The 27,892-nt window shown below is 56.1% G+C and overlaps 2 protein-coding genes across 7 annotated transcripts in view; one reads left to right on the forward strand and one right to left on the reverse strand.

The window, feature by feature from the left end:
• Positions 1-1,549, reverse strand: part of BRD8 (bromodomain containing 8) — a 30,127-nt gene extending 28,578 nt beyond the window's left edge. For all 6 annotated transcript variants that reach the window (XR_012647632.1, XM_075009863.1, XM_075009860.1 and 3 more), the window contains exons 1-3: positions 1,464-1,549; positions 1,261-1,357; positions 392-461 (exon numbers count right to left, since the gene is read on the reverse strand). Coding sequence is in view for 5 of the 6 variants with exons in the window: in XM_075009863.1 (XP_074865964.1) it covers positions 392-461; positions 1,261-1,357; positions 1,464-1,482 (186 nt within the window). In the remaining variant the exon portion in view is untranslated. The remainder of the gene's footprint in view (positions 1-391; positions 462-1,260; positions 1,358-1,463) is intronic.
• A 164-nt stretch (positions 1,550-1,713) lies between these two features.
• On the forward strand, positions 1,714-27,892 carry KIF20A (kinesin family member 20A). Its single transcript, XM_075009865.1, has 19 exons — positions 1,714-1,739; positions 5,220-5,399; positions 13,051-13,140; positions 13,341-13,460; positions 13,720-13,858; positions 13,943-14,130; positions 14,209-14,353; positions 20,034-20,234; positions 20,616-20,727; positions 20,865-20,936; positions 22,136-22,279; positions 22,364-22,529; positions 22,852-23,001; positions 24,025-24,164; positions 24,288-24,390; positions 25,477-25,684; positions 26,126-26,217; positions 26,491-26,628; positions 27,310-27,892. The coding sequence occupies exons 2-19, from the start codon at positions 5,238-5,240 to the stop codon at positions 27,622-27,624; spliced, it is 2,685 nt and encodes an 894-aa protein (XP_074865966.1). The 5' UTR covers positions 1,714-1,739; positions 5,220-5,237; the 3' UTR covers positions 27,625-27,892.

Consider the following 27,892-nt stretch of genomic DNA (forward strand, 5'->3'; position numbering starts at 1 on the left):
ACTGGAGTCACATCTATGAGTGCAAGTGGGCTTAATATACCCAGGCTTACACTCACTCCACTCCTGTCCATATTGATAAGTCAGAAATAAACAGCTTAATACGTGAATCAAAAAAAACAAATACTAGTTATGATCAGAAACTGCAGGATGCTCTCAGTGTTGGAGGAGACAAGAATACCTCAAAGTAGTGGGCTGACCAGAATTGTACCAAGAGTAGCTCTTCACAAGACATAAATGGGACTAGAAGAACGACAATATTAAAAAAGTGATTTAATGTGTCCCTCAGATGAGCACGTCCTCTCTGGATGTCACAAGGTACTGACTTTTGAGCAGCCATAACCCCAGAAACCAGTCTTGACAAGACTTGGAGCTCTGTTCCAAAGCATCTTACCTTTTGAGAAAACCAGTCAGGTGGGCGGCCGGGTTCTGCAAAGGGCTTGATAGCTCTGCTGACTGATACCCTGAAAGAAACAACAGATAAATGACCAGAAACCTGCCTTTCAATACACACCAAGCCATGCAGCATGGTGCTATGTTGTCTCACTGCTTACTCAGTCGATGGACACGTAACATACAGAACCTTCCTAGCTATTTACGAGAGGAAACCTTTGGAAAGATGCTGTGCATGCGCAAGCCCTAGTGTAACAACGGTCTCGTCTGTGACTGGGGCTCCTAGATACTTTGGCAATACAAAAAATAAGTTAGCTAGTAAATTCCTGACAATTGTCCACCTCCAGCCCTAGAAACGCCCCTTTCCAAACAAACGGAAGTCTTCCTTGACACAGAATTGAGGCTCGGAAGAACAGCATCACTCTCCCTCTATAAAAGCAGGCACAAGCCGCAACGGGCTTAACCTGCAGCAGGGGAGGTCAGCGGGGACCTTGACCTTCGTAACTGCGCAGGGGAGTCAAACACTGGAGTCACTTGCCTGCGCAGGCGGGGGGTCTCCACCACGGAACACATTTAGGCGCAGGTTCGAGACAAACCTCTCAGGATGGTCTAGACGGGGCCTACCCGTGAGGGCAGCGCAGGGCACCGGGCGCCATGAGCTCTTGCGGTCCCGTCCCAGTCTCGCCTTGTGACCGAACAGCCACCTGGCGAGCCCCGCAGCTCTCACGAGCTGGCCTCCGCGCCGCCCCAGCGCGCCCGGCCGCTCGCTGCCCGCGGAGGTCAGCGCTGGAGCCGGGCGCTGCGGGCGGGCCGGAGCAAGCGGGGGCACAGGCCAGGCCGCGCCGCGCCGCGCCGCGCCGAGACGCTCACCAGTTCTGGTCCCCGCTGCGCATGACGGAGGAGGCGAGGCAGAGCTTCTCGCGGACGGACCACGGCTCGGTGGGGCCGGCGCCCAGCAGCTTGTGCTCTGCAGGCAGACGGGACAAGCTCAGGGGGCTGCGGACGAGGCTCCCGCTCCCGCTCCCGGCCCCGGCCCCGGCCCCCCGCCGCGCGCGCGCCCCTCCCTCACTCACTCCCGGTCCCGGCCGCCATCTTCCGCGCCAGAGGCCGCCGGCCGGCGCCCAGCCAAGCAGCAGCCACGCGCAAAGCTCGCCGGGAAACGCTCGCGCACCGCCCCCGGGGCAGGCTGGGAAATAACCACGGTCTCATCTCGCCCCGCCCCCAGCCTCGCTCTCACTTCCTCAGCGCCTTTCCTCCGGCTCTGGGGGAGGCGGCTCGCGCTCTGATTGGCTGAGCGCGCAGACCGCGAGGTTTGAACAGAGCCAGAGGGGCTGGACGCTGCAGCCAAAGTAAGTTGCGAGAAACGAGCCGGGGGGTGGGGGTGAGTCTGTGCTGGGGGGCGGGCGAGAGCCGGGGGGGCGAGTCTGTGCTGGGGGGGGTGAGAGCCGGGGGGTGGGGGTGAGTCTGTGCTGGGGGGGGAGGCGGGGGCGAGAGCCGGGGGGGGTGGGGGTGAGTCTGTGCCGGGGGGGGAGGCGGGGGCGAGAGCCGGGGGGGGTGGGGGTGAGTCTGTGCTGGGCGGGGTGAGAGCCGGGGGGTGGGGGCGAGTCTGTGCCGGCGGGGAGGGGGGGCGAGAGCCGGGGGTGGGGGTGGGGGTGAGTCTGTGCTGTGGGGGGTGAGAGCCGGGGGAGGGGGCGAGTCTGTGCTGGGGGGGGTGAGAGCCGGGGGGGGGGCGAGTCTGTGCTGGGGGGGGTGAGAGCCGGGGGGGGGGCGAGTCTGTGCTGGGGGGGGTGAGAGCCGGGGGGGGGGTGAGTCTGTGCTGGGGGGGGTGAGAGCCGGGGGGTGGGGGCGAGTCTGTGCTGGGGGGGGTGAGAGCCGGGGGAGGGGGCGAGTCTGTGCTGGGGGGGGTGAGAGCCGGGGGAGGGGGCGAGTCTGTGCTGGGGGGGGTGAGAGCCGGGGGGTGGGGGTGAGTCTGTGCCGGCGGGGAGGGGGGGGCGAGAGCCGGGGGGGGAGGGGGTGAGTCTGTGCTGGGGGGGGTGAGAGCCGGGGGGTGGGGGTGAGTCTGTGCCGGCGGGGAGGGGGGGGCGAGAGCCGGGGGGGTGGGGGTGAGTCTGTGCTGGGGGGGTGAGAGCCGGGGGGGTGGGGGCGAGTCTGTGCCGGCGGGGAGGGGGGGGCGAGAGCCGGGGTGGGGGTGGGGGTGAGTCTGTGCTGGGGGGGGTGAGAGCCGGGGGAGGGGGCGAGTCTGTGCTGGGGGGGGGTGAGAGCCGGGGGAGGGGGCGAGTCTGTGCTGGGGGGGGGTGAGAGCCGGGGGAGGGGGCGAGTCTGTGCTGGGGGGGGGTGAGAGCCGGGGGAGGGGGCGAGTCTGTGCTGGGGGGGGGTGAGAGCCGGGGGTGGGGGCGAGTCTGTGCCGGCGGGGAGGGGGGGGCGACAGCCGGGGGGTGTGGGGGTGAGTCTGTGCCGGGGGGGGGCGGGCGAGAGCCGGGGGGTGGGGGTGAGTCTGTGCTGGGGGGGGTGAGAGCCGGGGGGTGGGGGTGAGTCTGTGCCGGCGGGGAGGGGGGGGCGAGAGCCGGGGGGGGGTGGGGGTGAGTCTGTGCCGGGGGGGGGCGGGCGAGAGCCGGGGGGTGGGGGTGAGTCTGTGCTGGGGGGGGTGAGAGCCGGGGGGTGGGGGTGAGTCTGTGCCGGCGGGGAGCGGGGGGCGAGAGCCGGGGGGGGTGGGGGTGAGTCTGTGCCGGGGGGGGGCAGGCGAGAGCCGGGGGGTGGGGGTGAGTCTGTGCTGGGGGGGGTGGGGGTGAGTCTGTGCCGGGGGGGGGCGGGCGAGAGCCGGGGGGTGGGGGCGAGTCTGTGCCGGCGGGGAGTGGGGGGCGAGAGCCGCGGGGGGGTGGGGGCGAGTCTGTGCCGGCGGGGAGGGGGGGGCGAGAGCCGCGGGGGGGTGGGGGCGAGTCTGTGCCGGCGGGGAGGGGGGGGCGAGAGCCGGGGGGGGTGGGGGTGAGTCTGTGCCGGGGGGGGGTGAGTCTGTGCCGGGGGGGGGCGGGCGAGAGCCGGGGGGGTGGGGGTGAGTCTGTGCCGGGGGGGGGCGGGCGAGAGCCGGGGGGGTGGGGGTGAGTCTGTGCCGGGGGGGGGGTGAGAGCCGGGGGGGGTGGGGGTAAGTCTGTGCTGGGGGGGGTGAGAGCCGGGGGAGGGGGCGAGTCTGTGCTGGGGGGGGTGAGAGCCGGGGGGTGGGGGCGAGTCTGTGCCGGCGGGGAGGGGGGGGCGAGAGCCGGGGGGGTGGGGGTGAGTCTGTGCTGGGGGGGGGTGAGAGCCGGGGGGGGTGGGGGCGAGTCTGTGCCGGCGGGGAGGGGGGGGCGAGAGCCGGGGGGGGTGGGGGTGAGTCTGTGCCGGGGGGAGGGGGGGGCGAGAGCCGGGGGGGGTGGGGGTGAGTCTGTGCCGGGGGCAGGCGGGCGAGAGCCGGGGGGGTGGGGGTGAGTCTGTGCCGGGGGGGCGCGGGCGAGAGCCGGGGTGGGGGTGGGGGTGAGCCGGGGGGGTGGGGGTGAGTCTGTGCCAGTGGCGGGGGGGGGCGGGCGAGAGCCGGGGGGGGTGGGGGTGAGTCTGTGCCAGCGGCGGGGGGGGGCGGGCGAGAGCCGGGGGGGGTGGGGGTGAGTCTGTGTCAGCGGCGGGGGGGGGCGGGCGAGAGCCGGGGGGGGGTGGGGGTGAGTCTGTGTCAGCGGCGGGGGGGGGCGGGCGAGAGCCGGGGGGGGGTGGGGGTGAGTCTGTGTCAGCGGTGGGGGGGGGCGGGCGAGAGCCGGGGGGGCGGGGGTGAGTCTGTGGTGGGGGCGAGAGCCGGGGGGCGGGGGTGAGTCTGTGCCGGGGTGGGGGGGCGGGCGAGAGCTCGGGGTGGGTGGGGGTGAGTCTGTGCCGGGGGGGGCGGGCGAGAGCCGGGGGGGGTGGGGGTGAGTCTGTGCCAGCGGCGGGGGGGGGGGGGGGGCGGGCGAGAGCCGGGGGGGCGGGGGTGAGTCTGTGGTGGGGGCGAGAGCTGGGGGGTGGGGGTGAGTCTGTGCCGGCGGGGAGGGGGGGGCGAGAGCCGGGGGTGAGTCTGTGCCGGGGTGGGGGTGGGCGAGAGCCGGGGGTGAGTCTGTGCCGGGGGGGTGGGGGTGAGTCTGTGCCGGGGGGGGGGGCAAGCGAGAGCCGAGGGGGGGTGGGGGTGAGTCTGTGCCGGCGGCGGGGGGGGGGGCGGGCGAGAGCCGGGGGGGGCGGGGACGAGTCTGTGCCGGCGGCGGGGGGGGGGGGCGGGCGAGAGCCGGGGGGGGCGGGGACGAGTCTGTGCCAGCGGGGCAGGGGGGGCGCCGAGAGCCACGGCGGGTGGGGGAGCGAAGCTGTGCCGGGGGGTGGTGAGTCTGTGCTGGTGGGTAGGGTGCGAGCCGGCGGGGGCGGGAGCGAAGCTGTGCCGGGGGGTGGCGAGTCTGTGCTGGTGGGTAGGGTGTGAGCCGGCGGGGGCAGGAGCGAAGCTGTGCCGGAGGGGGGAAAGGAGAGCGATCTGTGCAGGGGCTTTGTCGGATGGGGGTGAGAGTTGACCTAGAGGACCTTGTGGGGAGGGGTCTTGGCTGGAGATCGTGGGTCAGAATCGGGGGCTACTAGGGGGATTTCAAGGGTGTGAGGGCTGATTGGAGGGAATGGGGGTGGGGGGTTCGGGGGTTTCAGGGTTGGGGGGGCCAGGCCAGGCTAGGCTGGCGGGAGCACAGGGGCCTGGGGATGCGTGTTGGGGGTTTCTGGAGTATGGGGGGGCTGGGCTGGAGGGACGAGGGGGTTAGGGTTGGGAGTGTAATCCAGTTGATCTTGCCTATGCATCTTCCCTGTAGGAGTCACCAGTGGGAACCATGGCCCAGGGACTCCTCTCCTCGCAGGGGCTGCTCTCTGATGAGGAAGTCACAGCCTCCCCACTGCTTGAATCTACAGCAGCGGAGTGTGGGTTAGGCCTCTGCAAAGATCTGCTCCCAGAGTTCTCTGCGATTTCCCCGAGCCTGGGGGGCTCCCAGCAGGTGAGTGGATTGTAGAAAGATGGACAGTTGTTAAGGATGTGAAACAGTTACAGATGCTTCATGGTTTGGAGCCTCGATGTTACCACCACTAGCAGCAAGTGCAGCCTGCTAGGCTTCTGTGTTTCTTGTAGACAAAGACTACAGTAGATGCCTGACCCTCCGTTCTTGCACAGCCCCACAAAAGTCAAATTTCGCATAACTTGGGGGAGCCAAGAAACTGACCAGCGCGCACGCAGGCGCACAGAGCCAGGTACTCAACATTAACAGGCTAACAACTTACATACCAGCTTTGAGCTTTGGGATGTCTATTATCTCCCCATGCTCTTCATAGTACAGAAAGAGTTCTTGGAGTGATTGCTCATGTCCTTTCCACGCTGGGTGTGCACTGGTGCATGCTCAGTCTCCACACGCTTTTTGCCTTAGCCAGTACCCATAGGGTCGGTGCAGCTATGGCAACCAATATATGCGTTGTCCTCTCCCCCACAGTGGGTCTGTCCCACGAAAGCTCATTGCCGAATAAATTTATTGTTAGTCTTTAAAGTGCTACTGGCCGGCTGTTTTGTTTTGATAGTTAGCGTTTTAACTTACAGCTGAGGCGGGGCTTTCCGTCTGCCTCAGCGCTGGGGAATGCCTGGCTCCCCAGGCTTTAAGGCTTGTTCAGAATGTGGCAAACGTATGCCCAAAACTGACTCCCATTCAGCCTGTTTGATTTGCGTGGAGGAAGGACACTTGTGTGATCGCTGTCCAGTTTGTAAGGCCTTTAATCCCAGAATTCTGAAAGATAAGGCACAAGGCCTTAAAGGTCTCTTAATGGACGCAGCTCTTAAGCCTCAAGAGTCTCCAGTAGGAGCGGAGAGTAGAGCCTCTTTGGTGCGAAGTGCACCGGCGCCGTCAACTACAGTGCCAGCTAAGGACTCATGGCACTGAGAGCAGGTGCAGGCACCATCGTCTTCTCGGCACCAGTGCTGATGAAGAGGAGGAGGGACGAGAGGCATCACTGGCCAAAGTCAAACTGGGTCGGCCTCAAGTCCAAGGGTCTGGTGTGCACTGCTGAAGGGTAGGGGGCACGTCCACTGAAGCTAGTGTGGAGCGGGATGCTGCAGGTGCTGGACTTGCCCTCAGTGCCAGAGCTGTTTTGAGTGGCACAAGGACTTCCCCAGAGGACGGTGCTGGGTCCTCCTCCATCTATGGAGGACAGGCACTGTAGCACTGAAACGGAGCAATTGGAGCCTGTGGATGTGATGCTGGCGCCAACCCCTGCGTTCATGTTGATGCTGGCACCAGCACCATATTTGGTGCTGAGCACTCCGGTACTGAGCCAGCAGACTGCGGGCCTGTTTTAGGTGCCCTATACTCCGGCACTGTCCTTGGTGCTCACGACATCGGCGCCAACTCTGATGGTCCCGCCGTGGTCATCTGCTGCTGAATTGGCGTTGGAGTCAAACTCCTTTTCCTTGATCTCCAGATGGAGCGGGAGCTCGAAAACATCACATCATAGCTGGTGCAGGCACTGTGGTCGTCACTTGGATGATATAGGTTGGCCGCCAGCTTCACAGGCAACTCAGCAGTGGCCCTTCTGGACCCCGTGGGCATTTCATGAGGCACAGGGCCAGGCTGTTGCAGTGCCTTTTATGGTGCTGGGGGCCCCGCCGATCCCACATTCGTCAGTGTCACTGGGCACCCTACCACCGGAACAAAGACAGGAAGTGACGGTCATCGTGGAGTCGCCTGCATCTACTTTGTTGGCATCGACCTTGGCGCCATTGCAGCAGGACTGGACCCTTTGGTGCCAGCGCCATCCATAATTGTACCTACGATGCCGATAGGGCAGGCACCAGCCTAGGCACCGACACCGACTCAAGTACAGGGAGTGGTAATGGCGCCGTTTGTGCTACCTGTGGCGGGGTTTTCGGGCCAGCTGGTGCCTATGCCAGCTCTGTCTACGGTGCCCCCCCGCCAGCCCTGGTTTGCCTGTAAGTTCCATGGAGGGCCAAGTGCCTGAACAGGTCACTATTGCCCTTCCCCTCTACATGGAGGAGCAAGGGCTGTCGTCCTCTTCCTTCCTGGACGAGGCGATGGTGGGCTTATTGGCCTCACCTTTACTGGAGGATGGCCCAAAACTTAGGGGTGCAAGCGGAGGAGGTCTGGAATAAAATGGACCCTGTCACGGGCATTTTGTCCTCCGCAGGCCCCTCCAGGGTGGCTCTGCCAATAATCAAAGCAATTGCCGCGATGGCTAAAAGGGTTTGGCAGACCCCTGCTTCTGCCCTTCCCACAGCCCCTAGGAATGAGAGGTGGTATTTTGTCCCATCCCAGGGCAATGGACATTTGTTCATGCACACACCCCCCGCCCCCCACCTGACTCCCTGGTAGTGGACACTGCTAACCATGGAGAGTGCCAGGGCTTCCGGGGTCCCTCCCCGAAAAATGGAGAAGGTAAACTCTTGGACCTCTATGGGAGGAAGGTCTATTCAACGGGTGGGTTGCAATTAAGAATTGCTAACCAGCAGGCTCCAGTTAGCAGGTATGCTTATAATACAGTCAGCTCCCTGTCTAGGCTCTCTGAGATGCTGCAACCTGAAGCCAAGCAGGACTTCACAGCTGTGATGGAGGAGAACAAATTGATTTCAAGGGTGGCCCTGCAGGCAGCACTGGATGCTGCTGCACAGTTTATGGCCTCCAGAATGGCAATGCATGGGGGAGTTGGTTGCAAGTTTCCAGCCTGCCTCATGAGGGCCAGCAGATGATCCAGGACCTCCCCTTTGGTGGCCTTATGCTATTTTCAGATAAGACAAATAAAAGACTGCATAGTCTGACAGACTCTAGGGCCATCCTCTGCTCCTTGGGCCTGCATACACATGCCAACCAATGCAGGCATTTTAACCCCTGTCCTCAATAAAGACAGTTTCTGCAGCCACAAAGGGACAGCAGTAGAAGGCGGAACAGGATGGACAGGCGTCGTTCAGGCCAACAACCTCAAGGCCACCAAAAGGGCCCACAGGGACCTAAGCCTCGGTTTTCATGGCACAGTCGTGAGCGTTGAGTCGATCTCACCCACTCCAGTATCCTCACTTTTTTTTTTTTTTTTTTTTTTTTTGTTTCACCTATCCCCATTTTACCATACATGGTACAGCATCCCCACAGACCAGTGGGTCTGGTGTACGGAAGAGGGGATATGCTATTCAGTTCTCTTTGTATCCCACTTCCCAACCCCTTCTTTGTCCCTCTTCACAGACCCCTTTCACAAGACCTTGTTATGGCAGGAATTACAACCCCTCCTGGATTTTGGGGCCACAGAAAAAGTTCCTCCTGGGGACAGGGGTTTTATTCCCAGTATTTCCTAATTCCAAAACCAAAGGCGGGGGGCTTGAGACCCATCCTGGACCTTAGAGGTCTCAACGAGTTGGTGAAAAAGATCAAATTTCATATGATGTCCCTGGGTCTCATACACCCAATGCTGGAGTGGGGGGATTGGTTCGTGGCTCTCGACTTAAAGGACAATCTACCCTCCTCACAGGATGTTTCTCAGGTTCATGGCAGATGGGAACCATTCTCAGTTCACAGTTCTGCACTTTGGTCTGTCTGTCTGGCCCCAGGGATCTTCACCAAATGCATGGCGGTAATAGCAGGGCAGCTACACAGGCAAGGGTGCAGCTCTTCCTGTACCTGGATGAGTGGCTAGTCAAGGGTCGTTCCAGGGAGCAGGTGATTCAGCATGTACAGCTGGTCCGTCAAACCTTTGTAAGCTTTGGTCTCTTGATCAACAAGGTAAAGTCGGTGTTCGTCCTGGCTCTGTCAATAGAGTTTGTGGGGGCACGACTAGATGCCAGGTGTGCCACAGTGTTCCTACTGGACAACAGGTTCATGTCCATGGGGGCCATCATCTGAGACATCCCAGCAGTTCCCACCACGATGGCCAGGTGCTGCCTGCATTTGTTGGGTTACATGGCAGCGTGCACCTTTGTGATACAGCATGCAAGGTTAAGGATGTGCCCTCTACAGCTATGGCTGCCATCGGCGTATCGCCCGAAAAGGCCGTGTCTATACGAGCACAAATCTGCTGATAGGAATAAGGGGATTTTGAAGTTCCTGGGGTCCTTTTGAAAAGGATCCTGTCTGGATGAGCCATGCGGCAGTGAAAAGTGGCAATTCTGAAGAGCCGTGGCTGGTGGCATGCTAATGAGGCGCTGAATGTGCATTTCAGCGCCTCATTAGTAATTTTCGAAATGGCCGTTTGCATGGCCATTTAGAAGATTTGTTTCAGTGTAGACGTAGCCTAAGAGACAGTTTAGACTTGGTGGTTGTGGTGCTGACATGGACATCGTTGACCCTGCGCTGGCAGTTGGCCGACGGGAGTCGTCCTCACAGGAGTCCCCTTTGCCCCGCAGCAGCCCTCACTTTCCCTAGTAACAGACGCTTTGGACTCGGGGTGGGGAGCGCACCTGGGTCAGCTATGAACCCAGGCTCTTTGGAGTGTGTTGGTCCCTTGGCTCTGCATAAACTTGAGGGAGCTCAGGGCCATCAGACTAGCACGTGTGGCCGTCAAGGCCAATCTGATGGGACATTGGGTGTCAGTCCGTACACAGGACAGCAGTGTTCTATATCAGCACACGGGGGCGCACGCGCCTCTCCCCTGTGCCTCGAGGCCATGATGCTCTGGGACGCCTGCACTCGGCACATCATGCTGCGGGCCCCTTACCTGCCAGGTGTGCGCAGGTCCCTGGAGGAAGAACTCAGCAGGTCCTTTATGGGTCACAAGTGGCCTTTCCACCCAGAGGTCGTACATTCTAGTTCTTGGAAGTGGGGGTATCCCCAGGTGGACCTGTTCGCCTCCCACCTCTGCGAAATGCAGGACGTTTTGCTCCTACCACAGTCAGAGCCCGGGGTTCTGGGCAGACATCTCCAGTGTCCCCTGGTCGGGCAGGCTGATGTGTGCATTCCCTCCGATTCCGCTAGCTCACAGGGTCCTCCTCAAGATTCGCTCAGAAGGGGCATCGATCATCTTGATGGCACCAGCATGGGCCCGTCAGCACTGGTACTCGACCCTCCTGTACCTGTCGATCCGCAAGCTGATGACATTGGCGATCCAGCCAGACCTGCTGATGCAGCAAGAGGGGAGACTGCAACACCCCAACCTCCAGTCACTGCAGCTCGCAGTGTGGATGCTCCACGGCTGAGGGACCGGGAGCTGCCTGTTCAGATCCCATAAAGGAAGTATTGTTAAATAGTAGAAAACCCTCTACCAGGGTGATTTGTTTGGCTAAGTGGAAAAGGTTTTTGGTTTGGGTGCCTCACAGAGGGTGATCTTGCTCACAAGCCCCCATCCCACAGATTTTAGATTACCTATGGGGTCTGGTACAGGAGGGCTTGTCTCTCTCTCTCTCCTTGGTTAGGGTGCACTTAGCTGCTATCTCAGTCTTTCACCCAGATCATGGAACGTCTTCTGTGTTCTCAGACACCATTGTCAAAAGCAGTCAAGTAGCACTACTGCCCCCCATGGGATCTCGCTTTGGTGTTAGCCAAGCTTATGGGGGGCCCCCTTTGAACAGCTGGCTACCTGCTCCCTTCCGTTTCCGAGTTACAAAATGGCGTTTTTGGTGGCAGTCACCTCAGCCAGGAGGGTGTCTGCACTGAGGGCACTTTCAGTGGATCCCTTCTACACAGTGTTTCACAAGGATAAGGTTAGGCTGAGACCTCCCCTGCGTTTTTACCTAGGGTGGTCTTCACCTTTCATGATAACCAACACATTTCCCTACCAGTATTTTACCCAAAGCCCCATGCCTCCCTGATGGGGCAATGTTTACATACACTGGAGGTTAGAAGGGTGCTGGCCCCTTAGAAGAACGCAGTAACTCTTTGTTGCAGTTGCTGATAGGATGAAGGGCCTCCCGGTCTCCTCCCAGCAAACTTCCTGCTGGATAGTGATGTACGTCAAGGGGTGTTACAAGCTCACGGGGGTTCATCTCCGGTTAGGGCGCTCTCCGTGACAGCGCAGGCATCCTGTGTGGCGTGTAGGTGCAGGTGCCTATCCAGGACATCTGTAGAGTGGCCACCTGGTCCTCCATTCACAGATGTACAGGACGTTACGCTTTGCTGCAGCGCACACGGAGCGATGCTGCAGTGGGCAGGGCCATCCTACAGTCTGTTCGGGGCTCCAACCCCACCTCCTAGGCATTGGCTTGTATCCACCCCACTTGGAATGCACACGAGCAATCACTCGAAGAAGAAAAGACAGTTCCTGTTCTGTAAGTGGCCTTTGAGATGTGTTGCTCATGTCCATCCCAAGACCCTCCCGCCTTCCCCACTGTCGGAGCAGCTGACAAGGAGGAACGGGGCAGGGATAGGTGGTGCATATATTGGTTGCCATATCGGTGCCACTCCAGGGGGTTCCGCACCGACTGGCTGGTGACTGGGCGTGCACCTGTGCACACCCCACTTGGAATGGACATGAGCAACACGTCTTGAAGAACACCAGTTACAGAACAGGGAACTGTCTTATTTATCTCGTCAAAACATCTTTTCAGTATTGCACGCTAGCCGTTGGAAGTGTATTTACGTAAGTATTTAGTGCAGGGGTGGAGAAACTTCCAGGTTGGGGCCACTGATTCACAGAAAAATCAGTTGGGGGCCACATGCAAATGAGAAGCAACCCCCCTCCCTGCACCCACCCCCGAATCCCGAAGTGGGGGGCTCAACTAAGAAGCAGAAATAAGGCATTCCCCTCACTATCCTCGAGTTCCACCTAGATCTTAGGGAGACTGGGACTAGTAGATTTTGTAGGGACCCCCTACGCTCTGGGGTAAGGCCATAATGAGGGGTACAGTGCATGGGAGGGGGCTGTCTGGGAGTGGGCTGGGGTGGGGATGTGGGGTGTAGGCAGGGGGGAGGGGTGCAGCAGTGGGATGGGGGTAGAGGGTCGAGGGGAGGGATGGAGGATGCAGGAGTGGTGGGGGTGGAGTCTGGAAGCGGGGGGTGCAGGAGCAGGGATTGAATGCAAGGCCTGGGAGGGAGATGGCAGGAGATGAGGGGCATGGGTCTCCTACCTGGTGCAGCCCTGGAGGATAGCAGGTGGGCAGGGCCTCTGTGTGCCTCTGTATGCTGCAGGAAAGCACCCCCCATTGCAGTGATTTTGGTGCCCCCTCCGCAGGGCTGGAGCATGCAGGGATGGGATGGAGCCCTAAGCCTCACAGGACAAATCCAGTGAAGCCATGGACTTGTAGGGTCCCCACCCCTAATCTAAACCATCCTACAGGCCAGCGCCAGATGTACCCACCAGTCATTCACTTTCTCAGTCAATTTTGGTGCCTCCTTCTGGTTTAAGTAGTATGATCTGGCCAATCGATGGGGCCTGTCGTTGTACGCAGTCTGGATCTGTGCAGGTAGCACCTCTGGATGGGGTGAGAGATCTGTTAGTTCCTCACTTTCAGTTCTGCTGGATGAGCTGCCTCGTGGCTGCCTGAGAACCTACTGGGAGTTCCTGAGCAAACTTATGTTTTGGAACTTCAGGAGCAGTTGCCAATAAAGTACCCAGAAGCTTCTGAGGCATGTCTTATGAGCTACCTGTGCCCCATGCTATGGTTCCCATTACTGCACTGAGCTTGACAGAATTTCTGGTATTTCCACTGTGGCTGATCTGCGTGTGGCTCTGCAGGTTGCACCTGAGGACAATAATGGGAAAGTAAAGGTGTATCTGAGAGTCCGGCCTCTGAAGCCATCTGAGCTGGAGAAACAGGAGGATCAGGTGAGAGCCTCTGGCCAAGCAGGAGCTGCATATGGGAAATGCAAGAATCCATATCTCAGTCCTACTGGGAACAGGATGGTTGTGGTGAAAGGGGAGGATTCCATAACCCCCTGCTGTGTCTGTGTGGTGGAGTCATGGGTGGAGGGGCAGATTTGTCTTCTGAGCCACTGCGATGATGAAGTTTTATTTATATCCCTCAGGGCTGCGTTTGTATTGAGAATTCAGAGACCCTCCTTCTGAAAGCGCCCCAGGACTCTTTCACCATGCGGAGTACTGCCCGGGGCATAGGCCAGGCAGTGCACAAATTCACGTTCACCAAGGTAGGTGCTGAAGCCTGGACCATGCAACCTACCTTTCCTTTAAAGAAATACATAACTGTAGAAGTACTGGATCGAGCATAACTGGCAATCCGTGCTGGGGGAAGGCTGAGACTGGGACAGTTGACGGGGCTGCATGTCAGACTTGAGGGGGACTGGCAGGGGAAACGGCTGCACTGGAATAACAGTGAGTGCCGCAGCCAAGGGTGGGAAGCCTCTATGTGGTATCATGCTTGTGCCCATGTGGCATTTGTGGTTGCAGATCTTTGGGGCAGAGGTGGGGCAGAAGGCGTTCTTTGATGAAACGATGGGGGAAGTGCTGAAGGGTGTACTCCATGGGCAGAACTGGCTGGTTTACACCTATGGCATCACCAACTCTGGGAAGACACACACCATCCAGGGTAAGTAGCGCCCAGGCTGTCCAGTGACGAGTTGATGGTATCTGCCTGTATGAGTGCTCAGCTTGCTGCTGTTCTCCCCTTCAGGGAGCAGCAAAGATGGAGGGATCCTGCCTCGCTCTCTGGCTGTCATCTTCAACAGCGTGGGGGATCGGCTTTACCACTCTATGGATCTGAAGCCCTTGCTTTCCAGTGAGGTGATGTGGCTAGACAGCAAACAGGTGCATCAGGAGGAGGCCAAGAAGATGGCTTTGCTGTGTGGGGTGCTGCGGGAGGTGAGTGCCCCTTTGGGGTGCTAGGGCATGGGGGGAGCATGTCAGTTGTCACACTCAGGTTTGCCCATGCTTTTTCAGGAGGAAGTACCGACTCCACTGAAGAGGAGCCACAGTGCTGAGTCCCATCTCCAGGCTACCACCAGTGCCAGCTTTGACAGTGGGATTGGTGGACTCTCTTCTACCAGCCAGTTTGCCACTCAGTTGAGCAGCAGCCAGCAAGAAGGTACATCCAGGGCTCTGCTGTCCTGTGTCACCCATTGGATTGGGGAGGAGTGGGTTCTTCTTCGAGTGATTGCTCACGTGCATTCCAACTTGGGTGTGCGTTGGCGCATGCCCAGTTGCCGGAAGCTTTTTGCCCTAGTCAGTAGCCCTAGGGTCGGTGCTGTGTCCCCTGGAGTGGCGCCCATATGGCTGCCCATATATGCACCACCCGCCCTGCCCCCAGCTCCGTTCCTTCTCCCCACGCTGTGGGTTGCTGGAGCTCCCTCATTGAGGTGTTGGTCGGTAGCCCTTTTTGTTTTAATTAGTTGTAAATAGTTTATCTTTCATAGGTAAATAGCTCTTCTTAGCACCTAGTGAGCTGAGGTGGGTCTTTAACCCCCTCGGCGCCAGGGGATGCCTGGCTCCCCAGGGTTAAAAAGTGTTCAAAATGTGGCAAATGAATGCCCAAAAGCGACCCGCATAAGGCGTGTTTGTTGCCTTGGTGAGGCTCACCTCCGGGAGTGCTGCTCTATTGGCAAGGGCTTCAAGCCTAAGACTTTAAAAGAGAGAACTCAAAGGCAGAAGGTTCTACTAATGGAATCAGCCTTGCACCTGGAGATTTCCCCGGCGGGAACTCAGAGTGCTGCATCGTCGGTGCAGAGCTCTCCGCCACCGTCGGAAAGTTCCCGGCACTGAGAGCAGGACTTGGCTTGTAGCGCTTCCCAGCGCCATAAGAGCCGGTGCCTCGCAGAAAGAGAAGACGGGACTGGGGTCAATCCCAAGAAAGAAGGAGGAGAGGCAAGCTTCGGGGGAGTCCGCCAGCTTGCACCGTGACTGGGGTCATGAAGTGCTTGCGTTGACTCCAGCGCAAGGCGTGAGCCCGCACTCTCCCAGACTGCCCTCGATGCCGGAAGCCTTTAGTGCCTGCGCAAGGCCTCCTGCAAATTATGATGCTGCTACAGATGCCACACCAGGAGCCATCATTGCCCCAGTTCCAGGTGCCTGGTCAGGCTCTAGGGACTCCAGCATGGTTCCTGACACCAGTGAGACCCCAGCAAACGGTCACTTCCCTCGGTGCCGTGCAGACGGTGCAGAGCATGCAAGAACCGGAGGGAGCTATGGGACCCTCGGCACCGCCATGGTCGTCGGCATCAGAGGCCATGTCAGACTCGCGCTCGTTTTACTCCAGCTCAGCTCAGAGTGGGAGTATGAGGTCATCTCAACGCAGCGGGCATCGACGCTGCTCCTGATGCCCCTTAGAGAGGGAGTGGCAGAGACTCCCCCATGGTGCCCCACAATGGCTCTTCAGGACCCTGTGGGTGATCCATGAGGCACAGGGGCAGGGAGGGGGGACTCCTGTTCAGGGTACCCGGCGTGCCTCAGGTGCCGAGATCAGCACTGACTGCTGCTTTGGGAGCCCTGGCGGGAGAGCAAGCAGAATCGTTGGCACCAGCACCGGTGCACTCAGAGGCGACCCAAGTGTGGGCACCACCCCTGCAGGCACCAGAGACTGTGGTGCTGTGGGCACCGACAGAACCGGTGCCATCCTAGGTGCAGAGTGCCCCCATCTTTATGGCACAGTGCCAGAGTCCACTAGGGGGCCCGTCACCCCAGGCACCGAGCACAGCACCGCAAATCGCTGTGCTGGGGACTCAGATGGAGGTGCCTGTACCCCCCACACTGGTGGGCTTGGAGGGCATGATGCCCTCGTCCTCGTCCTCATCCTCCCCAGATGAGGCGCTAGCTGGATCCTCTGCATCCCCGGTACTGGAGGATGCAGAGGATGGAGATGGAGGGGCGTACCAGCAGTTATTGAGAAGGGTGGCCCAGAGTTTGGGGGTGCAGGCGGAAGAGATCAGGGACTCAATAGACCCTGTTACAAACAACCTCTCAATGTCTGGACCGTGCAGGGTGGCACTGCCTATTATATAGACAATTGCCAACACAGCAAAGACAGTGTAGCAGACCCCGGCCTCAGCCTTGCCCAGGACTGGGAAAAACGAGCATTGGTATTTTGTCCCAGCCCAGGGAAATTAATATCTGTTCACCCATCCTCCCCCTGCCTCCCTTGTCGTGGATGCTGTGAACAATAGGGTGAGGCAGGGGGTCCAGGGGCCAAAGATCAGGCCTGTATGGTAGGAAAGTTTATTCTACAAGTGGCCTACAGCTGAGAATGGCTAACCAGCAGGCCCTGCTTAGCAGATAGGCGTACAATATGGCCAGCTCCATGGACCATTTTGCTGAGCTGCTCCCACCAGACGCCCAGTCGGAGTTTGTGGCCCTCATGGAGGAGCAGAGACTCGTATATAGAGCAGCACTACAGGCTGCCCTAGATGCAGCTGCTGCGGCCACCAGGGTCACGGCCTCGGGTATAGCCATGAGAAGGCGGGGGGCAGGGCTTCAGGTCTCAGGACTCCCACGGGAGGTGCACAGTCCATTCAGGACCTCCCTTTTGAGGGGCCCCTCCCTATTTTTGGAAAAAAACTGACGAGGCTTTGTCGTATGAAGGATTCAAGGACCACTGTACGCTCACTGGGTCTATACACACCAGCGACCCAGAGAAGATATTTTACTCTGAGGGCCCCAGTTCAGACAGTTCTTACAACAACGGGATGGGAACAGAAGGGGCCGCCATAATAGGAGACATCATGGTCGCCAAACACAGGACCAGAGCCACCAGCAACCCCCACTGGGGTCTAAACACCAGTTTTGATGGGGCAGTTGGGAGCGACACCCTGGCCACCCCCACAGTTCCAGCTCAGGATTTATTTTCATCCCACCTATCCCCATTCTACCATTCATGGTGCAGCATAACATGGGACTGGTGGGTCCTCCGCACGGTAGAAAAGGGACATGCTATCCAATTTTCTTCATACCCCCCTTCCCACCCTCCTTCCTTGTCCCTCTTCAACTGCTTTGGAGGATAGGGTCATAATTCAAAATGATCTGGATAAATTGGAGAAATGGTCTGAGGTAAACAGGATGAAGTTTAATAAGGACAAATGCAAAGTGCTCCATTTGGGAAGGAAAAATCAGTTTCATGCATACAGAATGGGGAAAGACTGTCTAGGAATGACTACAGGAGAAAGGGATCTAGGGATTATAGTGGACCACAAGCTAAATATGAGTCAACAGTGTGATGCTGTTGCAAAAAAAAGCAAACATGATTCTGGGATGCATTAACAGGTGTGTTGTGAACAAGATACGAGAAGTCATTCTCCCGCTCTACTCTGCACTGGTTAGGCCTCAGCTGGAGTATTGTGTCCAGTTCTGGGCACCGCAGTTCAAGAAAGATGTGGAGAAACTAGAGGGGGTCCAGAAAAGAGCAACAAGAATGATTAAAGGTCTAGAGAATGCGACCTATGAAAAAAGGTTGAAAGAATTGGGCTTGTTTAGTTTGGAAAAGAGAAGATTGAGGGGAAGACATGATAGCGCTTTTCAGATATCTAAAAGGGAGTCATAAGGAAGAAGGAGAAAACTTGTTCTTCTTGGCCTCTGAGGATAGAACAAGAGGCAATGGGCTTAAACTGCAGCAGGGGAGGTTTAGGCTGGACATTAGGAAAAAGTTCCTAACTGTCAGGGCAGTCAAACAGTGGAATAAATTGCCAAGGGAGGTTGTGGAATCTCCATCGCTGGAGATATTTAAGAACAGGTTAGATAGACGTCTATCAGGGATGGTTTAGATAGTATTTGGTCCTGCCATTGGGGCAGGGGGCTGGACTCAATGGCATCTCGAGGTCCCTTCCAGTCCTAGTGTTCTATGATTCTATGACCCCTCTCATGAGACGGTTCTCAGGCAGGAGGTAGGGGCCCTCCTACAAAAGGGGGCTATAGAGGAAGTTCCCCAGGAATTACAGGGGCAGGGATTTTATTTCCATTATTTCCTAATTCTGAAAGCTAAAGGGGGGCTACAGCCAATCTTTGCCCTGCGAAACCTGAACAATTTTTGAAAAAGATAAAGTTTCGTATGATATCCCTGGGCCTAATTATCCCAATGCAGGAACCAGGGGACTGGTTTGCCACTCTCAGCTTACAAGATGTGTATTTCCACATAGCAATTTATCCACCTCACAGGAGGTTCCTCAGATCTGTGCTAGGGAAGGACCATTACCAATTCACAATCCTTCCCTTCGGCCTCTCTTCAGCCCCGAGAGTCTTTACCAAATGTATGTCAGTAGTAGCAACCTCCTTATGCAGCCAGGGAGTGCACCCGTTCCCCTACCTAGATATCTGGCTGATCAGAGGTTGGTCACAGAGACAGGTGATGAGACACGTACGGCTGACAAGAGAAATGTTTGACGCATTAGGCCTCCTAGTGAACAAGGCAAAGTCTGTGCTAGCCCCAACTCAGGTTACAGAGTTTGTGGGCACCTGACCAGATGCAGAGCAAGCCGGGCCTTTCTGCCCAGAGCAGGGTCCAAGCCATGGCGTCTTGCATCCAAGGCCTGATCGGGTGCCCAACCATAATGGCCAGGGGATGCCTCAAGCTGTTAGGACACATGGCAGCATGCACATTTGCAGTCCAGCACGCCAGGTTACGAACGCGCCCCTTCCAGCTGTGGCTCGCCTCAGTATACAGACCTGTCAGGGACAACATAGACAAGTTAGTTACAGTCCCCCCGCAAGAGTGTTAACAGAATTACATGGGTGGGTAGAAGCCAGGTCGGTCTGCATGGGAGTGCCCTTCAATCCCCCGCAACCCTCCCTCTCCCTGGTCACAGGTGCCTCGGACCTGGGCTGCGGGGTAAACTTGGGGAACCGCCAGACTCAGGCTCTGTGAAGCAAGACCGACACTCAGCTCCGCATAAACGTGCAGGAGCTCAAAGTGGTTCAGGCTGGCATGCAAAGCGTTTCAGAGTGAACTGAAGGGGCAGTGTGTCGCAGTCAGTACAGACAGTACTACGCCAACATACTATATAAACAAACAGGGTGCACACTCGTCGCCCCTCTGTCTCGAGGCCCTCACGCTCTGGGACTTCTGCATCCAGCGCCAGATTCTCCTGAGGCTGTTCTACCTGCCTGGGGCTCACAACTCCCTAGCAGACCAGCTCAGCAGGTCCTTCATGGACCACGAGTGGTCATTACACACCGAAGTAGTGAATTCAATTTTCCAGAGGTGGGGACGTCCCCAGGTAGACCTCTTCGCCACTCATCTCAACGCGGAGTGCAGGACGTTCTGCTCTTACCAGAACCAAAGTCCAGATTCTTGGGCAGATGCCTTCAGCATTCATTGGTTGGGTCCCTTGCTGTACGCCTTTCCACCAATACCGCTCATCCACCGAACACCGTGGAAAATTCAGTCGGACTGAGCATCATTTGTCCCCTAGACTGAGAAATGGCTGATCTCATCTGAGAGATCTGAACACAAGGAGACTAGGGAGTCTTGGAGACCCAGGACCAAAGCCCATAGAGAGATACAGCCTCAGGCTGTATATTCTTCCATTTTTACAGATCAGAGGTAGGGCACATAAGAAGCTCATGATAAGGGAGAGATGCAAGAGCTAAGGAGATGCCTATCTTGTCCTGACCGGAAGTCTGTGTTGGAGGTGGAGAGTCCCGCACAGCGACAGGGGTGCACTGGGGCTGAGTTAGAGTTTCTACTGGGCAGGAGGCGTATGCAGTCTCGTACTCCCAAGCCATTCAGCTGCAACGTGCCACAGGATGCTGCAATCACGACTGTCCTCTTTATCCCTTTCTACCAGAGCTGGACCCTCAGCTGACTGACCCAGATCGCATCTCACTCCTCATCCCAGGGGATGTGCAGTTCTCCATCTGGGTCTCTTTCTTGGAGATTTACAATGAGCTGATTTATGATTTGCTGGAAATGCCTCTGTCTGGCCAGAACCGCAAAAGGCAGACTCTGAAGCTATGCGAAGACCGGACTGGCAGCCCCTATGTAAAAGGTATAGTTAAGCAGCCTTACCATGGGATGAGCTCAGGAACACCTGGGAAAGGGTCCTTCTAGCTCAGTTTTGGACTGAAGGAAACAATAGACTGAGGACGTGACAAAGCAGTAACTTGAGGGTGAAGGATATGATGTGTATGGAGTGAGGGCACCAATGGGAAACAGAACATGCTCTGTGGTAGCTTATACCCAGGAAGCTGCTCCTCTCTATTGGGCTGTCAGGTTAATATTTGGTCTCCCCAGTGGATAATGTTGGAGCTCAGACTGGCTCCTGGTAGCAATGGAGCCTGGCTTGTAATAGGTAGCCGATATCTGGGAGGGCAACCCTGGTGTTGGTGACAGTCCCATGTGCCTGGCTCACCTGCGTCTGCTCTTCTAGATCTGAACTGGATCAATGTCCAAGATGCCGAGGAGGCCTGGAAACTTCTGAAACTGGGTCGGAAGAACCAGAGCTTTGCCTGCACCCATTTGAACCAGAACTCCAGCCGTAGGTCAGAGCCAGGGAGTTGGGGGTTGGTCTGGTGTGGAGGCTGTGGTTTTACTCTGCAGTTGGGAGCCATCAGACTGGTATGTTTTCCAGGAGCACCTGATGTATGTTCCTTCAAACTTTCATCCTTGTCCCCCACAGTCACAGCATCTTCTCCATTCGGATTCTGCACTTAAAGGGAAGCAGCAGCGGGGTACTCCCAAGAATCAGCGAGTGAGTCCTGCACTTCTTTGTATGGGTCAGGGAGTTTGGGGGCTCCAGTAGGCTGAGCTTTCCCATGTTTGCTGCTGTTAAGGCTCTCAGGGTCTTTGGAGGGTCACTTGCTGGGTTACTGGGAAGGAGCTCTCATTCCCATTGTGCCACTTGGCAACTGGGGACGTGGATGACTGTGAACTCCCAAGGCCAAGGCCAGACATGATTTATGGGATTTGCTTCAATACAGAGCCAATTAGGGATAATAGTACTTTATTAAGCTTATCTACACGTTACTGCAATTAATTCACACAGTACACATGATAAACAAAGTGCTACAGGAATGTGTGTATATATACACATCTGGACAAGAAGTGATTTGACATGCTTATGTCCCTTTTGGTCGTGGGGAGTTCCGGTCCGGAAGTGCCATCAGGGCCATGGTGGACATTGCTCCAGCTTGGGGAAAAAGATCCAGGGCGTTCCTGAGGCTGAGGGTCCCCAGCTGAAACTCCACTGGGGTGGGACCTCGCAGTAACTGTATCCCTTAGCTGTTTACTGGGTGGGCACATACTGGCTCAACGCCACTTCTAACATTCTCATGGGGCTGAAGCCAAGGTTGCCCTGGTTACTGGTTTCTCTGGTTCCCATGTCTAAACGCAGGTGTCAGGAGATGATATGGCTGCCTCATGTTTATGTTTACAGGGTGCAAGGCTGTAACACAGAGATGGGTTACATGACAATGATTTGCTATGAGAGGTGTTGGAAAGCACCATCCGAGTCACCAGTCTCCACTGAACTGCTGCTTATATGGGTGTTTTGCTCCCATTTCAGGAGTTGAGGGGTCCTTGCAGCTGAGCTGCTGTTGATGGATTGGCCATCTGCTATATAAGCAGCTAGAGAAATCTGCATTGGCTCTGTTCTTGGAAAGCAGCTGCCATCTGGGGATCAGAGATTTCTGGCTGTCTTGGGCCCCCCAACCCTGACTGTGAAGGCAGTGTAGACTGCTACAACGTAACAGCCTCTGGGATTGCAATGACAGAGTTAATCAGCTGTCCTGCAGCTTGAGCAGCTTCTGCACCTACTCAAAGAATATGGAAGATGGACCCATAAGGGGAGGGTGAATATGAAGTGGGGGAATCACGGGATGTTTGGCTTGTGGGGCTGAGGTGCAGAATGAGTGGGACCAGATCACAGGTATCTCCTTGGGATTCCCTTAGGCTGTCCCTCTGTGACCTCGCTGGCTCAGAGCGCTGCAAGGACCAGAAAAGTGGGGACCGCATGAAGGAGGCAAATAGCATCAACACCTCCCTTCACACACTGGGCCGCTGCATTGCTGCCCTCCGCCAGAACCAGCAGTCCAAGTGAGTGGGCACAAGAGACTTGGGGGAGGGATTTCTCAAGCTGTTTGACTACCGAGCTTAGCGGATTCTTCTCTCTCCCTGCAGGCTGAAGCAAAGCGTCATTCCATTCCGGGATAGCAAGCTGACCCGTCTGTTCCAGGGTTTCTTCACAGGACGTGGACATTCTTCCATGATTGTCAATATTAACCAGTGTGCATCCACGTATGACGAGACCCTGCACGTGGCTAAGTTCTCAGCTATAGCCAGCCAGGTCAGTGGGCCAGTGCCTAAGGACCAGGTGTCCAGTAATGGAGAAGTTGCTCTGAATTGTCCAAGTATCTGCATTACTGACCTGGATCTCAGGAGTACCTCCGGCTGCTATGGGAACCAGTTGCTCCTTTCTCACTTGTGGTGAGGTGGAGGGAGTCGGGAGAGAAGGTGTGATGGAGTCCCTAGTGGAATACACGGCTTCCTCAGCATTCCCAGCTGGTTAACTTGAACAAGACTATGACTGGGGAAAACATCTGCCCACAGGCCACCCTGGTCCTCTCACTTTGTGGGATCATGACCATGGCTTTTTGTTTTCTTTTCAGCTTGTTCAAGCTCCCACAAAACTGGGACTCCCATCCATCCAATCATTAATCAAGGAACACAGCATGCTTTCAGGAGAGGGCTCCAAACAGGAAGTGGAGCCTGATGAAGAGAGCAAGGATGATGTAGACGTGCCCATGTACGATAGGGAGGTGAGTGATGGTTTATCTCGTACCCCATGAAGCCACTCTGGCATGTAAGGATGGAGAGTCTGCCTCAGCCCTAGCCTTTGGAACTGTCACTGTGAGTTACTGGGAACAAAAATAGCTGTTGCTGGCACTCCAGCCAGAGCCCTTGTACCCCATCCGCCTGTCCCAGTACTAAGGCCCTCATCCACAGCCCCACTGCAGAGCCCACACTTCCCAGCCCAAGCCCTCAGATTCTTGCACTCCAACCCTCTGCCGCAGGACTAAGTCTCTTCCCACACTAGGAGCCCTTGGGCTCCACCTCACCATGTTAATTTTTATAGGCTTACCACGATCAGGGTGATGTGTTGCACATGACCTTCACATTGGTGCATTAACATTCATTCTCCTTAGGAGTGGGAAACATTAGAGGGAACACTCATACTAAGGATCAGATACACTGACTCAGAGCTGGAGAAAGTTGTGAGGATTTGCAAATCTCTGTTGACAATGCACATTAAGAATGACACGCACAGAGTCACATCAGAGCCCAGATCCCAAAGGCTAGGACAGCGAAACCTTTGCTGAATAAGGGAAACTTACCAATCAGAAACAAGCAGAGCTCAGTCTGTTGTGGGAAAAGGCAACGTTATAGACAGAGGGAGAAGTCTGTGCACTTGGAGTAGCTGAAGGACAGCAGGTGAAACAGAAGCTTGCACTGCATGATATATACCGGCAAGGCTAAGGCAGTAGCCTGCTGTTAAGTCCACCTGGAAAGCTGGTCGCTGCCATGTGCAACTTGCACTGGAGACCAGTTTGAAGTGAGACTGATAAAAGCCATCGGGAACTGGGGGAATGAGGAGAGAGGCTGTCTTAGATTTTGCTCTTGGGATGTGACGAAAGGGGACTCTAAGCTACCCTGGATCCTGTGTTAGTACATGGAATTAGGGATCTGATCTGTCCCAGTGCAGCCAATCTGGTATCTTCATGGCCTTTCCCTGATTCACAAGCATAGGCAGAAGCTCATGTCATCTTATGCCCTCCTCGCAGGACCTTCCGCAAGCAGTGGAGGTCCTCTGGGATCTGCTGGTGCGGGAGCGCCAGGACAAGCTGCACCTGGAAATGCGCCTCCGAGAAGAGCTCTGCAATGAGATGCTAGAGCAGCTGCGACAGAAAGAGCAGTGGTGCAGGTACTGTCATACTGCCAGGGAACAGGGAACTCATCCCAGCTAATTACCCCTCAGCACTGAGCCTCCCCAGTATATCCCTGAGCTGGTACACATGGCATGTGTGTCCTATTCTGCTCTCCGCAGCCAACACTTGGACACTCAGAAAGAGCTACTGGTGGAACTGTATGAGGAGAAGCTGAGCAATCTGAAGGAGTCACTGATGGACTATTACCAGGAGAGGATTCAGGTGTGTGTATGCCCCTGGGGGAAAATGGGCCACTCTGGAGGTTGCATGAGGAAGTCAAACTTAGGAGCAGAGCCAGAGTGGTGAGAAGAGCTGATCTAGGCCCAGGAAAATCTACGACTCTGCCAGTAGCAAGGTTTTCCGGCTTCTCATTTGGTGTTTCTATGGACAGCACCAACTTTATCTTCTTCTGTTCCCTATCGACCTGGAGCTCTGGCTCAGAGCTCTCTCTAGCCCCTTTCCAACTTTTTGGCTATTGATTTATATAGTACAGCATCAAGGTCTGCTTGGGACTAATTTTTGGGCCTAAACTGGACCCAAACCTAAGCAGACTGAGTTACCACTGCACTTGACCCTTGGGTTGCAGTCATCACGTCCTGTCCCCCTGTCAGCATGCTGGGAGCTGCTGTGCATTGTCTCCAGTGAGAAGCACTGAGACTCCTTGAGACACTCACTCCATAGCACACATCAGTGCAGCAAGTGGGTGGCAGCTGGCAGGAGCAGAGCAAGCAGCTGTCACTGATCCACAGTTGAGAGGGTCCAGCTGTTTACCCTCCTGACCCAGGCTTGACATTTGTCAGTCCTGTTTGGTTGCAGGGCGTTAGCACAAACTGCTGGGCATGGGCTAACAGGCAGCTAATCTGGTGAAATGCAGCATCTTTGCTTCCCCTGTTCTGAGCACGTTGTAAACTCACCCACTATTCTTAGTATAAATGCCAGAGAAAATAGTAACATTGACAGATTAAGGACAAGGATCGGTAGATTTCTCTTCCCACCTATTAGTGGTGGTGGGTAGTCACAAAACTGTTTAGTTTCAGTTCACTGAGTAGGCATGTGTCTGGGGTTATGCTGCAGACCCCTCCTCAAGGTACAGACCTTTTTAAAATACCCAGCTTGGTGCGTTTACTGCCATTTAGTTCAAGTGCCCATGGTGAGAACAGGCTTAGTGTGTACAGCATAAGACTGCTGCCCACAGACCGCTGGGCAGGTGCAGATAAATGCTCAACTTTCCCATGAGGAAACCCCTCCCCAGTAAAGGGGGGGGCACATGGAGCAGTAAGTCGGCTGCCTAAATCTGCCCTTCCTTAGGAGCGTGATGAGAAGATTGGAGAGCTGGAGGCTGCGTTGCAGGAAGCAAAGCCACCCTCAGAGGTGCTGGGAAAGAAACAGCAGGAACTGGAGCAGCCCCTGCGCAGATCAAAGCGAGTAGCAGCTGCATCCACACTACAGCAGGAGCTGCAAGAAGTTAAAGCCAAGCTGGAGCAGTGTCAGTCAGAGCTGACCACCACTACTGCAGGTGCGGTGCTGGCGCTTCGGAACTGGGGCTGGATTCTCAAACAGCTGTGATTACAAATGTGCTCAGGGCAGTGGGCCAGGAAGTCCTGAGACCACTGTGCTATTCCAGCTCTTCCATGTAACCAGCCCCTTCCTGTCTCTGCTACTGCTGCACCTCTCCCCTTTGTCAATTTAGATAAGGATGGTGTTTGGGGCAGACATGCACCCCCCACCCCACCACACACAGAGCCTACTGTACTGGGCCCTGTAGTCACACTATGGCAAATAAGAGTTGGGGGGCAGAGTTAAGAATAGAAACTTCTCTTACCCTAAATAAATGAAGCAGTTACAGATCTAAACTGCCCGTTGTTTCACAGGGCTGTGGAACGTAGCATCCAGGTCTCTGTGTTGGGCTTCATGCGTGAGATATTCCATTTGCTTCTCTGCTCCTGGTTGTTTTCAGAGTTGCACAGGTACCAGAAGCTGCTGGAGCCACCTCCTTCTGCCAGACCCATCACTGTGGATGTGGACAGGAAGCTGGAGGATGGACAAAAGGTAACTGCATGCTGTGAAGGGTACAGGAACTCTTGGAGGACTCTTACCTGTTCACAATCACCAGTGTGCTTCAACCACACCCTCATGGAAGCCAGTGTTCTGCTGGTAACATTCTCTTCTGGGGAGTAGGATATGTATCGCCTTCCCCGTTTAGGGAGCTGCTGTATTGATCCCTGCTCCGAGGCTTGAAGGTTTCCCTTAGCATTACAGGTAAGGGCTGTTTTGCCTCTAGGGCTGGGTGTTGCATGGACTTAATTTCCCACCCTTCTGCAGAATGTAAAGCTGCTGCGGTCAGAGCTGCAAAGACTTGGGGAGTCCCTCCAGTCTGCAGAGAGAGCATGTTGTCATACCACAAGTGCGGGAAAACTTCGAGAAGCCCTTTGCACCTGTGATGATATCTTGGCTAGACAGGTAATAGGACAACTTTTTGGATGTGTGTGTCGGGGCGGGGCGGGGCGTGCACATGGGATTTAGCCTGGACACTTGGCTGCTTGAATCTATAAGGGGGAGAAAAAAAAATGGAGGGCAAGAGGGAAAATATAGGAATCCCCTGTCCATTTCCCCTCCTTTTCTCAGATGCTGAAGGGTAGATCAGGATAAAGAAAACCAACAGTTAATAAGGGACAGTACTAACAAGTTACCCGTTTGTTTTTTTTTATGGGATCTCTATGTACAGAGAGATCTGTTTTGTTCCCAAACCACACAATTTTTCCCTTACATCTCTACCTGGGCCTCAGCAGTCATAGGTAACTGGTTCTAGCCCTGTTTATTTCCTGAGCCCTTTGCAATGCCTGGTTACAGCAGAGGCCAGCCTGAGGCAGAAAGCAGTTTATCTACAGTTGAATGTTTACAGTCAGATGGGTTCAGCTTCCCCAGCTGCACTGCTCACTTGGTCCAAGCCAGGGATTGTCATCTTGCCAAACTATTTGCTAGATCAGGCCTAGAAAGAGCTGCTCGGCAAGTCCTCTAACTGTGAATGGCTTGTTGGGTAAGGGGAGTGTTCCATTTCTGGAGGGGTAGCTGGGAGTTCCCAGCAGCTCTGATAGAATCACATGTATAAAGAGTAAATGTAGTGCTGGTTCTCTATCTCAGGACCAAACACTGGCAGAGCTGCACAATAACATGATGTTGGTGAAGCTGGATTTGCGGAAGAAGGCAACCTGCATTGCTGAACAGTACCATACAGTGCAGAAGCTCCAGGCCCCTACATCTACTTTAAAAAAACGCTTTTGTGCTAATAGGGAAAACTTGCAGCAAAGTCAGCCTCCCGGCAAGAAACCCTTCCTACACGGCTTTCTGTCCTGCTCACCTGCTCGACTTCGTACAGCAGACAGCAGCCCCTACCGCCGCATCCTCTGGGCTCGGCAATCACCAGTGCTCAAGACCTTGCCCCCTCATAAAAAATAAAGTGGGGCCTGTGGGTTAGTTGACTCACGAGGGAGAAAAAGCTCCTTGTTTGTGTACACAAACCTAACGTATTTAGTAACACTTCATGGGCTTGTGCAAACACAGCATGTGACCTCCAAAGATGGCTTCTTGTAGTCTGTTTCAGGCCAGCTGCTATTTCAATCTCTGGACCTAAGGTCCTGCTCCACAAACTGTAACATTACCTTGCTTCTCAACTTGTATGTATTATGTTACATTGTTTATGCATGACAATAAATGTACAAACTTA

The sequence above is a fragment of the Carettochelys insculpta genome, chromosome 15 (genome assembly GCF_033958435.1).
Source record: "Carettochelys insculpta isolate YL-2023 chromosome 15, ASM3395843v1, whole genome shotgun sequence".
In the NCBI taxonomy this organism is placed as follows: Eukaryota; Metazoa; Chordata; order Testudines; family Carettochelyidae; genus Carettochelys; species Carettochelys insculpta.

Coding starts and splice junctions, on each gene's coding strand:
- KIF20A (XM_075009865.1), top strand. CDS start 5,238: ATGGCCCAGGGACTCCTCTCCTCGCAGGGGCTGCTCTCTGATGAGGAA. Junction 20,235..20,615: donor TGGCAGCCCCTATGTAAAAG/GTATAGTTAAGC, acceptor CTGCTCTTCTAG/ATCTGAACTGGATCAATGTC. Junction 26,629..27,309: donor ATGATATCTTGGCTAGACAG/GTAATAGGACAA, acceptor TCTCTATCTCAG/GACCAAACACTGGCAGAGCT.